General features: G+C 46.6%; 1 protein-coding gene and 1 long non-coding RNA gene across 2 annotated transcripts; both read right to left on the bottom strand.

Moving 5' to 3' along the window:
- Positions 1-246: 246 nt before the first annotated feature.
- LOC127348975 (uncharacterized) lies at positions 247-3527 on the bottom strand. Its single transcript, XR_011744883.1, has 3 exons — positions 1644-3527; positions 1403-1500; positions 247-476 (listed from the first exon to the last, which is right to left on the bottom strand). It is a non-coding gene; the product is annotated as an uncharacterized lncRNA (long non-coding RNA).
- Positions 3528-11761: 8234 nt separating this feature from the next.
- On the bottom strand, positions 11762-13304 carry LOC127299889 (tryptamine benzoyltransferase 1). Its single transcript, XM_051329930.2, has 2 exons — positions 12961-13304; positions 11762-12845 (listed from the first exon to the last, which is right to left on the bottom strand). The coding sequence occupies exons 1-2, from the start codon at positions 13300-13302 to the stop codon at positions 11946-11948; spliced, it is 1242 nt and encodes a 413-aa protein (XP_051185890.1). The 5' UTR covers positions 13303-13304; the 3' UTR covers positions 11762-11945.
- Positions 13305-14707: the final 1403 nt, after the last annotated feature.

Below are 14707 nucleotides of genomic sequence, written 5' to 3'. Positions count from 1 at the left end.
TGCGAACCGAGTTAAAAATTTCATGGCCCACTGTGCATTTTTTACAGTCAAAACAACCTTGCTCAACACAGGATCTTTATATAGACAAATATACCCAGCCGATGTTTTGCCGATTTGTTTTCACCTGCATAGTCAGAAAATCGCACTATAATTAAAGTACTTGAGTAAAGAATAACTAACAAATTACAATCAGATGAATCTTTATGGTAATAATACTATTATCAACCATTTTACAAAAACTGGAGATTGTCTCAAGGATACAAATTGAAGCAATTATTGGTAAGCAAACACGTGATTGCTAGTTTATCTAGAAGGTTGAACAATGATTTTGATTGCTATTGGTATATACTTTAAGAAATGCACACTATTTGCTAATTAGTTAGTCTACAGCCACAGGATGATGCGCGCTCGCCCGGTATTATGTGACTTCATCACCTAAACATCCTTCCTTGAAAAGAACTCCGCCAATAGTCTTCCTGTTGTCAATAGTAAAACTTTAACAGTCTCCCTAAAAAATAAGAGCTTCTTGATTCATAAGAAAATAAATGCTCTTCAAGATAAGTAATTTTAAAACATACACCGCGTGTTTTTATAACATGTGCATACATGCCAAGTACACATACCAAAACAGTGGCAAAGTCGAATATTTAGAGCGGATACGAATCAGAAGTAGTAACCCAGAATTTCTACTCGTGCTACAGCCTACTTACCATTTTCAGTGATTGTTTGAACTGCAAACATGCACACAGAATTTGGATAAAATATAATGTCGGCATTATCCGATGGTGCATATAAAATAGTCGGATTAACATGTAAGTTTCCTGTTGAGTTAGGCAATCAGAAATATATTGTTACAACATAGTTACGTCGTCACAGTTTACTACAAATTCAGTAATACTAATTCATTGATCTCAAGCTAAGTTCAGGTGGCTTGATCTTCTTATGAGACATGACCCACAATATATGTCTTAATATCTATCTCCAACATACATTGATTTAACTATCCATGCAAGTGAATGCCGTCCGAAAGTCTGCATAATTTCAAATTATAATACTCTATTTATCCTATATAGTAAGAAAACAGTGAAAGAAACAATCCAAAAACATATATAAAAGCATGTGCATTTGTATGGAGGAACCATGGACTTCTACATTGATTTGGCAGAAATAATATGTAACTCGTTGGGGAAGCAAAAACAAAAATTCAGTGAGCCAGAAACCTATGGAGAGGCAAATCAACTCCATACATAAAGTCGTGACTCAAATAGCATCTACAATACTACAATAGCATGTGCATTTGCAGTCTGACCAATAATGTGACCAGAATCTGGAAGCCGAGTGGATTCAGAATTTAGAAGAAGAGGATTAGGGAGACTTGAAGATGCTGGGATTGTACGTATACCTTTTTTGTAGATGGATTCACGTTTTTCCATTGTTCCTACAATCCTCTGAGTTACCTGAAACTGAATAGATCTCTGGACATGTTGTATCTTGCCGATGCTTGGAAGATGAGAGAAAAATTGAAGCAATCAGACCAACACCACTTTGCACAGTTAACCAATCAGTGGAAAACGTGATTATCATGCTATCCAACTTAATTAGGAAGTGAAACACAAAATGACCAGTATAGCTTCTGGATTTACCTTATGTAGGATGAACATGAAATAAACTTTGGTACCCACTGTATATAGGGCCTGCCCACGTCTGTTCCAAACTCATTGTACTGACCCTTTGTGTGGGTTACTTTGCACAAATGTGAGTTTGATCGAGGCACCAGAGGCACCAGTGTCCATCTGCTGCATCTGTAAACCTGCAGTGTTAGTTTTTCTGGCTCGCCTGCTGGCAACAACACCGGCAGCCGGCGGTTAACACCAGCAGCGGCCGTTTCATCGATCTGTTTGAGGCTGCAAGGTTAGCGCGAGGAGACACGTGGTAGAGAGAGGATCAATTCAAGTTCTACATCAGATCTGATATCCGTGAAGGGTAGTCGAGCAAAATCAATCAATTGCTGCAAGGTTGAGTACAACAAAAAAGAATCAATCGCTGCAAGGTCCTGCGTTGCTATCTTGCTATCCGATGCGGGAAATCAGAGGATCGCACCAGGGAGGCGCTATGGCCGTGGAATCGAACTTTCGCCGGAAACGTATGTTAAGGCTATGGTTAGGTATTTCTTTTCCTCCGTAGCAAGGGCGAAGAGTTACGCCGCGGGTGGAAGTCGCTAGGCTAGGCGTGCTGCTACTGCACGGGCTAGAGACTACCTCACAAATCCAATATAACACCATTGAACCTATAAATCATAATAATTTCAGTTTTACCTTGTGGCTCTCCATTTGTCAAAATATTTGTACTCCCTCCAATTCATATTACTATGCTAATATAGATGTATCTAGAGACATTTTAGTTGGAGATACATCCACTTTATCCTCAAGTAATATGGATCGCACGAAGTAGAATAAATTAAGATAAAAATTATAATTAGTTGAAAATTTAAACTTTCCATCCTGCATGTCTTCATAATTTCAGTTATGCCTGGGAAGTTGCATTTTCCAGTATAAGATACCATTCGAATTTATATAAGTTAATTACCATATATGTGTTATTTACTCGCTTTCTGAAAAAATTATTCACCATTTTTTTAATGGTACAACTTAGTCGTTTCAAATTGGTATCACTTCACTTCACATATGTATGTGCAAGGTTATCGATGCAAGGCATGTGCTTAAATTTCTCATCTAAATACACCCTGCATCTCTTGTACAACGGACGAACGAAATTGCTCTGGTTGAAATTTCATGGAGCACCTAGCAGAAAAATAAGAACAAAACTTGATTACATAACACCATGTCATAAACTCATATAATAACCCGAGAACGATTCATAGATGCATGAAGTAAGTCATGGATTAGGAGTCCAGCAGCATGAAAGGAATTAATCCTTATGAAAATGATTAATGTAACGTAATCATCTGATGTTGAAGCCATGCCAATTATAAATAAAATTCGGATAAGAAAATTTCATTCGAAGATACCTCCCAAATGTTGGATTACTAATGGTCCTACAATATATCCTTTTCTAGATCAAACGGAGCAAGCATATATCGCTTGACTAAGACCAAGATACTGGTTTCAGACCCGAGTAAACGACGCTGGCAATCCTAGCTGTAGTGGATGCGAACTTACCGCCAACAATAGCGCAAACAACTGCCGATCTCTTCCATCAAAGCCGCAAGAAACTTCAGCCTGCAAGACCAATGTGAAAGCATCCATTAAGCGACAATAGCGGATCGACATGGTTTCTGTGGTGATAGTCTAATTTCTGAAGCCGGTAGCTCCGCAGTTGCCGCCATTGATAGGCTCGTGGTGCGCAAACCTCAAAAGCGGTAGGACAGAGGCAACATGAGACCAGTAGAAGTAAGAAGTAATCCTCAATTAGGGAGAGAGAGAGAGAGAAAAAGGCAGCCATGCTCACACCATCAGCAATGCCGATCCAGAGCTGGCTTCCCAGAGGCGCCACACGTTCTTGAGGTGAGGAAGATGAGGATGGCGGCGGCCACAGCTGCGCCAAGAGATTGCTATGATGTTTTCCAGTGCGGTCGCTGGATTGGAATTGGCAAGCTATGATAGATACGTGTAGGACATATTGCTTATTGATTTACACCATTGTCACGTGCAGTCTTGGGGCTCTTAACAGGAAAAGGAATCTCCTCTTTAAAAGTGTGGCACGGAAATAAATCTGCCAGCTCTTAACAGAAACGGAAATCTCCTCTTTAAAAATCTTCGTACGGAAATAAATCTGCCCGATGCGCTCTTATACGCGCACCACAAAACTTTTCATGGTAACGTAATTTGTACACTTTTCCTCAAGGATTAACCGGCTAAATCTGACATGTATCGTGTCTATGTAACCTTTTGTGGTACATTATAAATCACGATTTTCTCGATTAATCCTAACCATAAATTTTAGATCTAATTGTCATAATTATTTTGATGATGTGGATTAACGTGGAGCCTTTTACGGTGCCTCCAATTAGTAAATATAAGATAAGATAGATCTCAATCATTTAATGCAGCTCATGAGATCATTGTATATTGAAGTACATGGGAGAGAGAGTACCAACTAGCTACAACCGAGAACCCGTAGTCCAAGGGGGAACTACTCGCGAACCATCACGGAGTCGAAGTGGAGGCGGTGGAGTTGATGGAGATGGCTCCGGGGGTCAATCCCTGTCCCGGCAGGGTGCTGGAACAGGAACTTCTGACACCCGAAACTTGTCTGGAAGATGGCAGTGGCGACTAAACTTTTCATGGATGGAGGGTGTTGTATTTAAGGTTTTTTGTGTCGAAGGGAATTTACAGGCGGAAGGGCGAGGTCGGTGGATGCCTGGGGGGCCACACCATGCCATGGCGCGGGCCCACCCTTGGACCAATATCTTGCACCACTGCGCCAGTGGAAAGAAACAACTTACACGCATTCGAGACGGGCCATGAGTCGGAAAAGCCATGTTGTTTGGTCGCATAGGTCGCTCATTTCTGCACCAGATAGGAAAGCGAGCCCCATTGTTTAGTTCCTCGCATGCTTTTCCTAGCTTCACCTATATGAAAACATGGTGACCTTACCTCACCCATCACAAGCATGAGCACATCGCCGACCACGAAGCAAGCAACCACCATGGCACCACCGATCACGCCGGTCACAAGCATCACCACGTCTCCGACCACGAAGATGAAAACAACCATGACACCGCCGGTCACGCCGGTCACAAGCATCACCGCGTCACTGACCACGAAGATGAAGACCACCATGGCACCGCCGGTCACGCCGGTCACAAGCATCACTACGTCGCCGACAACGAAGACGAACACCACAATGGCACCGCTGTTCACGTCGGTCACAAGCATCAGCACGTCGCCGACCATGAAGATGAAGACCACCATAACACCGCCAGTCACGTCGGTCACGAGCATCACCACATCACCGACCACGAAGACAAACACCACCATGATACCGTTGTTCACGCCCGTTTTCACAAGCATCATCATGTCATCGACCACGAAGACGAACACCACCATGACACCGATGTTCACGCCCGTCACAAGCATCACCATGTTGTCGACCACGAATACGAACACCACCATGACACCGCCGGTCACGCCGGTCACAAGCATCACCACGTCGCCGACCACGAAGACGAACACCACCATGACATCGCCATTCACGCCTGTCACAGGCATCACCATGAAGCCGACCACGAAGCTGAATACCACCATGACACCGCCGATCACGCCGGTCACAAGCATCACCACGTCGCCGACCACGAAGACGAACATCACCATGCCTCCACCACCATGGATTATCACCTCTCACTTCTCATCTATCATCACCACGTCGCCGTCCATGAAGATGGCAAGCGAGAAGTTGAGCAAGAGTATTCCAAACTATACTCACACATACCTATAGAGTACAGTATGCTAGCGAGTCATTTATCTATTCGTACCAAAACAAAAACCTGTCATCATGAAATTCATGCGGAATAGTGAGGTGAACCTACTCCTCAAAGGAAATTTCAAACGGTAGAGCGTGTGCGAAGAATTTGGCTAAATTATCTCAAAACTTCATACACGAAATTGACGATTTATGACTGAAAAAACTCGAAACCGATTATCGGAATTGATTTATATCATTGACACGCATCTTTTTCATGTACATCTTATTTTTATTTGGAATATGTCTGTGTTGATTTGAAGAGAGGGTGTATGGAGTAGTGTAAGGGAGAGTGAGCGTAAGCAAGTCCACTTGCAGAGGTTGCATCGAGCCGAGGAGTGAAAATAACATGCCAGCACCGCTGGAAACGGCCGATCTAAGCGTTCCTCCAGAACTTGGCCCGAGGGTGCTTTAATATTCAGTTCATGCAACAACGCGCATGTGAGCCCAGAAAACCAAACGAGCCTTTTTTTTTACTGGACTGATGCGAGCCAAGGGGAGCCCGGCCTACCAAACGTACCCTTACTGATTTGCAATAAGGGGCTCTCACCGTAGGAATATCCAACGAAGAGTCCAAAGGGGTGAGGTGTGGGTGTCACAGATGGAGGAGGATGAAGCTCTCAAGGCTCGACATCCCGCTGGCGTGAACTGCGGGAAGAGGCAGAGGTTGGCAAGGGCACCTACAAGTAACATGTGTTGGAGATCAATGATGGTATAGACAACCAGAGATGGGGTAGACGACACGACAAGAGGGGAGGGGGCATGACGGTGAGGTGCCCACATGGGTGAGATGAGCTCGCCGATGAGACATGAGGGGAGTAAGGATGGCGGCGCGCGGGCCTGGCGTGACTGAGATAGGGATGTGACCAGACGGAAAGACATGGCAATACTGTGATAGGTCGGTGGTGGAAGGGAATTCGGTTGCATGGAGAAAAGGAGAGCAAGAGCGAGGGTGCGAGAAATGATGTATAATGAGCTTGGTACAATCCCTCCGTTTAAAATAACTGTTGCAACTTTTTTTCTAGATACGATGGATCTACACACTAAAATGTATCTAGATACATCCATATTTACACAAAGCCGAGACACATATTTTGAAACTAAGGTAGTAAAAACTAACTTATATGACACATAGGCCCAAAATTGCCTCTCCAAACAGATGATGATCCAGCGAAGTAAATTTTTAAGAGGTGATGTATGATTTTGGGCCAAGTGATGTAAATATAAATCACCTCCCTGGTGATGTATCCCAAAATAGGGCACAGCGCAAGAGGTCAACTGCACATCTGAATCATACGCTTCCGTCCTCCCCCACATGCCTTACCGCCTTTTGCTTCCGGCCATCGCCAAGGCCATGGATGGGTCCGACTTGACCCGGGCCGCCCATCCTGTAGTCGATTCCGTAGCTCTGCTGGCCCCTGTAGCCCCCTTCGAGCCCCCGCCAAACCTTATGGGGGCATCCCTCCACTGCGTGGTGGTCGTGCCGCCCCGGGCACTTACCCCGGCTGGGAATCCATGCTAGGTTGTCCCTGTGACAAGAAACAATCGGCAAGATGGGGGAAGCCAGCTGCATGCGCTTAATATCACATGTTTAAGGGCTACAAAATACAAGGAAAATAGATGTGCGCATTTCAGTCATGAATGTAAAATTCGGCAAAACATAATTTTTTAAATAGAACTTGTCAAAGTAATTTAAGTTTCACCCAAGCTGATGATTTAGGACTAGTTCATCAAGCTTAGTGTTAAAAATTTAAATAGCCTCTGGGAAAATTTATATCTTAGTAGGGTAGAACTAAGACTTGTATATAAAAGTGAATAAACATATAACATATCCTTAAGTGAAAAATACTAACTTGATGCTTATCTCATTTTATCTAATCATCATTTAACACATGTGATGAACAATTCTCAAGATCATGATCAATCCAACAAAACAATGTCATTTCTATTCTTATATTATTCTATCACATCACACCTTATCTTGATCATCATATTATCTATCATTATTTGGGTATGATAATTGTCAATTATAAAGTAAATCATTAAAGTATATGACGTAAATATTGACTTTCCAAACCTTGATCATCTTAAACCATTACCTGAGATCTTTCTATTTCAAAAGTATCAATCATAATCTTTCGAGAGAAGAGGTTTAGTTAGTCTACCTCTATCCTTAAACCTAGGATAAAGAGCCATTCAGAAGTTGGAAAATGTAGAACCTATCCTAATTTTATTAGGAGTGTAATCTTGAAGTGAGGTTATACCAAAGACAAGTAGAAATACCTAATGAAGTGTTCGCTTAGTCAAATGGACCTAATATGAGATTAAAGGTAGAACAAGTTAACCACTTGTTACACAAGAACCATGATTGACCAAATAGAACTTAAGTCAATATTATCAAAGAATTACAATGATCATTCTTAAGTCACCTATGATTGACAATTAATATAAGGGTGATATTGGTGTAGTGAATTTGATCTAGTCATAAACAACCTTAAGCTAGTTAAGTATAGACATGCTAGTATGAATCAAAGTGTGCATATGAACTCTTTGGAAGAGACACACAATCTTAGAAGTTCAATGCCACTTAATCTTGGACTTCAGATTCATGATCATATGACTAAGTGATATAAAAGAGCTAGATTCTAGGATTAATAGATTGTCGACAAGATAAGAACCAGGGTCCCCATACCGCTGGACGCGTGGGTGGGCGCACTGCTCATTGAGATATGGCATGTAGCGCACGATGCTCTTCCAGAGGAACAGACGAAGGAAGAAGCGACACCGCGCCTATAAAAGAGAATCAGCCGCTACACACCAGGCAAGTCGAGAAGACGGGTAGTCCCACCTCCATGGCTAGAGAAGAGGGCTGGGAATTCTTCCGTCGCGGAGTTTCTCGAAGATGTCATTGGTGTGAACCCTATGGCATCTTCGAGGAACTCACCCAGGACAACTACCCTGCATGCCCAAGACAACCTAGGCGGGGCCTCCTCGGAAGAAAGCGTTCCCGGTGGATCACCTGTCGGGAGCTCCCGGAAGCTACAAACAGTCTCATCCCGGGAGTGCATGGAAGCCACCTGTCGTGCCACCCTTCGCCGCATGCCAGTGCTGCTACAGTGGAAGAGCATCAGCCTCTACACTAGAGGAGGACGGTGCAGGTCGACAAGACAGATCAATGGCGTCGCTTTAGTGGTGGCCATTCGCCCTCCCTGCCGGTGGCCTCGTTGGCTACCACCTGTGGCACATGCAAGCTTTTCTCGTTTGTACTATCACCTTGTAGTATAAAAGGAGGATCAAGATTCAGTAGAAAAGAGGATAGATGATACCACATACAAGGCAAGATAGCAAGAACGTTTAGGCTAGAGGCTTGGAGGAAGGAGGAGAAAAAAAGTTGTATCGGAGCAGAAGGGAGAGGGAGTCTCAGCTCCCTGTGTAATTTGTTCATCAATCAAGAATGTAGGGCTTTCGTATTTTGTGCCCTAAACCTGGGTAAAAACTTGCGTGTTTGTGTTGTGCTCGATCCTCTTTGCAGCGCCGAGTGCCCTCTAGCCGAACAAAAATGGGGTGCAGCCTCTCGGTGTCCTCCCTCCCATGGACGCGACATCTGGCACGTTGGGTACATTCAGGGAAATCGGTAAGCTCTTGACCTGAGTGCCCCAAGTGAATGGCGCATTATCTCGCAAGCTGCCTCTCCTGTCGGGGTTGTGTCCGCTGAACCATACGAAGATCTAGGGATGGAAGTCTCGGCGGAGCATCCCCGTCAAGTGTGGCAGCCATGCGAGGAACCATGAGGAGAGGGCGCGTGGAGCGGGCATGGCATCGCAGACCCTGCAATCACTGCATCGGGCCCGAGTGGCCCACCACATACCCGAAAGGAGGTCTTGGCAACAATGCGAGGCATGTTTGATTCCCCCTAGCTCGGGGTGATCTGAACTTTGCCGAGTGAAAAAACCAACGTGGATCAACTCCTCGCTGATGTGGAGCGATAAGTGTTGGAGCCACCCCTTAGGCACCCCGCGGCTGAGGATACAGCCTGCCGGGGGTGCGTTCCGGCCCTTTGAACTCAATGCGCCGGCCTCTTGCGTGAAGGGGCTGGCGGAGCGGAAGTTCCCTCCCTTGGAGCCCTCCGGGCATCCTACCTCCTCGAGGGTGAGGTGAGCACATCGGGGGCTTTGGGAGGGAATAAGGTCCTTACAACGGGCTAGTTGGGGGGCCACTCCTGCACAAGGCACATATCAAGATCGACAATAATCTCACCAAGAAGGTTCCTCTCTTTGGGGATACAACTCGCTCTGTCACCATAGGCTCGCACCTATCTACGAAGCAGGAGAAAGAATTTGTTGTTTTCCTTCGGGAAAATGCCAACGTCTTTGCCTGGGACCCATGTGGTCTGCCCGGGATACCCCGGGACGAGATCGAGCATAAGGTGTCTGCAGATCCGGTAGCCCAGCCCATCAAGCAGAAAGTGCGGCGTCAAGCCCACGACCAAGAGGACTTCATCATTGATGAGGTCCTCAAGCTGGAGGTTGTCAGGGTGGTGTGCTGGATCCTGCATCCGACCTGGATGGTGAACCCGGTCATGCTGCCCAAGACAAACCTGAAGAAGTGGATGTGTGTGGACTTCACAGATCTGAATCATGCCCGTCCAAGGACCCATTTCCTTTGCCTCGCATAGATTAGATCATTGAATCCACTGCTGGTTGTGACTTGTTGTGTTTCTTGGACGCCTTTTCAGGATACCATCAGGTACGGATTGCGGAAGAAGACGAGGAAAAGACCGCGTTCATCACCCCATTGGGATGTTTCTGGTATACGCGGACGCCCTTTGGGTTGAAAAATGCAGGGGCCACCTTTCAGAGGGTGATGCGAGAGTGCTTGGGCACGCAGATGGGGAGAAACGCTAAGGCTTACATTGATGACATTGTCATCAAGACAAAGCACAAAGCTAGCATCATCAACGACCCACGGGAGACTTTCAACAACCTTAGGTAGATACAACTGAAGCTCAATCCAGAGAAGTGCTCCTTTGGTGTGCCTTCGGGAAAGGTGCTGGGTTTCTTGGTTTCACACCGAGGAATCGAGGCTAACCCGGACAAGATCAAGGCCATCGAGGACATGCAGATCTCTCGGAGGATCAAGGACATTCAACGTCTTAATGGTTGCATCACCTCTCTAGGAAGGTTCATATCACGTCTCGGGGAGTGGGCCCTCCCTTTCTTCAAATTGTTGAAGTCTAAGGGGCCCGTGGAGTGGACACCTGAGGCGGAGCGGTCGTTGCGAGAGTTAAAGAATTACCTAGACTCCACACCGGTGCTGGTTGCGCCCAAGCGAGGGGAACCTCCACTGTTGTGCGTCGCCGCTACCAATCAGGCGGTTAGCGTTGTGCTAGTAGTAGAGTGAGAAGAAACTATTGCAGGAACGCCGCAATCCCCTCGGCGGTCCCGGGGGGGAGGCTCAGCGATGGTGGAGCAAGGACCGCCCGCTGGAGCATGCGGGCTCTAGGGAGCCAAGAAATTCCGGCAGGACCTCAGTGCCCCCCGCGGGGTAGGGCCCACCCCCGGGAGCAGGCGAGCTCTTGGGTGGCCCAAAACCTATGGGGAGACCTCCCCTGAAGCGCCTAGTTCAACGACCGGTGTACTTCGTCAGCATCGTTCTGAGGGATGCGCGGGAAACGTACCCCTGGGTGCAGATGCTGCTCCTCGTGATCCTCCCGGCCTCTCGGAAACTGTGTCACTATTTCCAGGCGGATTGCGTGACCATGGTAACTCTATATCTCCTCGAGCGCGCTTTGCGTAATCGGAAGGCTACTGGGTGTATCGCGGAGTGGGCATTGGACTTGTCGGAGTTCAGCCTCCATTTCGTGCAATCCGAAGCCATCAAGTATTCCGCCCTGTCCGAATTATTGCTGGAATGGACCAACTCCCCTTTTGAAGAACGAGAGGCCATGGCTAGTCTCCCTGGAGGCAACGATTCGAGCAGTTGGATAATATACTTTGATGGATCATACTCGTATGAGGGAGCAGGCATAGGCGTCATAATCGTGTCCCCCTCCGGGAGCAAGTCAAGTACGTGGTTCAGATGTTTTTTGATCGGGAGTTGTCCACTAACTCAAGTACGAATGCCTGATTGGACTTTTTCAAGTTGGGTTGAAACTAAAAAAAAATCACTTGCAAGTGAAGTTGCAAGTATAAAAATATCTTCACATCGTTATATTTGCTTCGTAATTCATGCTAGTGATGAGTGGCAACATGTATCGCAACTGATATTCGGTGAAATCAACTGAGAATAAGTACGTCACACCCTTATTTCAACTTTATTTGTTCAAGTAACAAACTAATAATACATATATTTTATATTTCATGTGAACAGAAGACACAATAAATAGAAGAGAAAAACATACTACTGACACGCATAGACGGAGGTAATATCTGTTTAGTGGATATATAGTTATATACTAGCTTTAATCAATCCAAGGAGTGGCATATCTGCTGGAAAGCCGTGACGTGGTCCTCCGCGACCGACATGTAGACATCGACCCCGCCCCTGGCCACACTCGAGGGCATGAATACCATCAGCCCCTCGACAGGCAAGTCGGGTACCTGGAACATGGCGGGCGGCCCGCCGCCGAAGTCAAGGTCGTGGAACCTGAACCCTAGCCAACTATCGGCCTCCAGGTTGGGGCAGCACATGGTGCCGCCTTTGCCCGTGAGCTCCTCCCCATGCGCGGCCCCGAAGTTCAGGAACGACCGCACGTAGTCGCCGTCGATGCGTGCCACAGCGTCACGAATGGCGCCGACGACGCGGTCGTAGCTCCAGCTGAGGACGTCCTGGACCTGGAGCCTCGGGAACGCCCCGAGCACCATGTTGCCAAAGAATTGTAAGGGTATGGGAGGGTCAGCCTTGCCCCGGCAGTTCACGGCCACCCTCACCTGCGTGAACTCCTCGGGCTTGAGGCGGCGCGCCGCCGTGATCCTCTTCCACAGGTGTGCCAGTAGGCACTGGAACGTGCTGCTGCGGACGCCTACGCGGCCCTTGAGCTCGGCGATGAACTCGGCCGTGAAGCGCACCGTGATGTTGTTAAACCTGGACGGGGACAGGGACAGGGGGGCATAATAGGGATCTTGGCGGGCGAACACTGCCGGTGTGGGCACGCACCGTGTCACGGCGGTGATCCCGCGGTCGAGGAATGGAGACGGGGGGCTGAAGTCCCTAGCTTGTTGAACCGCGCTCGCCCAGGTGGTGAGGAAGGTGCTCATGGAATGGCCGTCGGCAACGAAGTGGTGGCTGGCGAGGCCAATAGCCAGGCCGCCGCACTTGTACCGGTTCAGCTTGATCTGCAGCAGGGCCACACCGGCGTCGTGCTCCTATACAGCATATCACGCGCATGAAGTGCAGACATATAGATATAGATCAACCCGATGCATGGTACGGTAGAAAATTAGTAGCATTACGTACGTTACACTACGCTACGTTACTTACCTCCGGTAGCGGCCGGTCAGGGTAACTGCTGGTTGACAGATCGACGGCGACGGTCGCCTCCACGACAAGCACGCCCTCGTTGTTGATGTGGATGCAACGCCTGCCCTGGTGGTCGACGGCGAAGCGTCCTGCCAGGTGAGGGTACAGCGCGACGGCCCGACGCAGGCCCTCCTTCAGCTCCTCGTTGGACGGAGTGGGGGCGGGATATACAAGCATGATGGGAACGAAGATGTCGTGGATGGAGAGGTCGAAGAGTGTCAGCGGAACCATCTCGCCGGCGAGAGGGTGCGGCGTGGAGTAGAACGGCTTCAGCATCGTGCTGCTACTGCTTGTCATCTCCATTTCGACTTGCCCGTCGTGAACGCATGTACTCCTGCATATATAGAGAGCAGTAACGACGGCCAATCATGCCTCTTTGGATTGCTCTACAAATATCGCGGGTAGGAATTAGTCGCCACAGTCCGCCCGCGTGCGTTTGGCTTTTTCAGCTAGGAATTTTCTCCCAGAGGTTGGGCCAGAAAAATAGACTTTTGGCAGGTTACAACAAAAAAGATTTCTCATACAGAACGTTTCGTAATGCAGGCAAGATGCATCCAAAACATGGCCCAAGAGAAACACTCGTTTTGACCGTTTCCAGTCAGTCAGCTAGCACAAAAGTGGGCCCTTCCTTTTTCGAAAAAGTGGGCCTTTCATAGTTGGAAGCATACGATAAGAACATGTATATGTAACCTTCCACTAATCTATATAATTTTAATTCTCCCCGATCTATAAAAAGTTGGACCGGTTTGAAATATATTGTATACGAAAAAGATGTGTATTGATGTTACAAATCAATTTCCATGTACGGTTCTCGATTTCGTCGACTACTTGAATGGATTGGATATTTCCTCTGAAGTTTCTTTTTGGCCAAATTTAGTCAAGATTTTCGCATCCGCTTGTGTGTGTCAAAATTTCTTCGAGGAGTAGCTTCATCATACCATCGCGCATGACATTTATGTTCATAGTCTTCCATTTCAACATTAGTATACGAGTACATCTACATCTTTTTTTGAAATTTGTGAGATGAATCTACTCCCCGAAGGAAATTTGAAATGGTTGAACGTGTGCGAAAAGTTGACTAAATTTGTCCAAAACGGACTCGAAAAGGAGCACGAAACCGAGTTTGAAACACTGAACGAAATGACGAACCGATCATGGAAATTAAATCACAACGTCAAGGCGCATCTTTTTCATATAGAACTTATCTCAAATCAATAAATGGTTAGGAAGATTTAAGGTGATTATGATTGAACTAGTGTAATTGACAACAACCTTCCTCACCGTACAGCGTACCGATTGAACTGCCTCTCATTTCTCTAGTCGAGACCAAGTAAAATTGCTAGCATCTAATCTAGCGCCAAGGTTGGTCTAAACAACGTGAGGGCACCAAAATTGAAAACCTGCGACGTCTGTTTCTACTACATGTCCCTACGGGCTTGGCTACTCTCGTTTCTATTGCACTTTCTGCCTTACTATTTCCTGCTCACACGGATGAACACGCCAAGATGTACAAGGACTTTTGACCTAGTATAACTTGGAGGTTGCGTGTGAGGGTGAGGCTACTGTTTATGATGCGATTGGCAAATGAAAATATATATCTAATCAATCATTGAGAAGAGAAGAAGTAAAGAAGTCACTGTTAACACTTGAAATCAAACTCGGCAGTCTTCAAAAACAGTATCATTGGAAAATTCAGGAGGCCTTTCAA

This window comes from Lolium perenne, chromosome 1 (assembly GCF_019359855.2).
Source record: "Lolium perenne isolate Kyuss_39 chromosome 1, Kyuss_2.0, whole genome shotgun sequence".
Lineage (NCBI taxonomy): Eukaryota > Viridiplantae > Streptophyta > Magnoliopsida > Poales > Poaceae > Lolium > Lolium perenne.
Note: the sequence above shows the minus strand (reverse complement) of the source record. Positions and strands in the feature narration are given on the sequence as shown.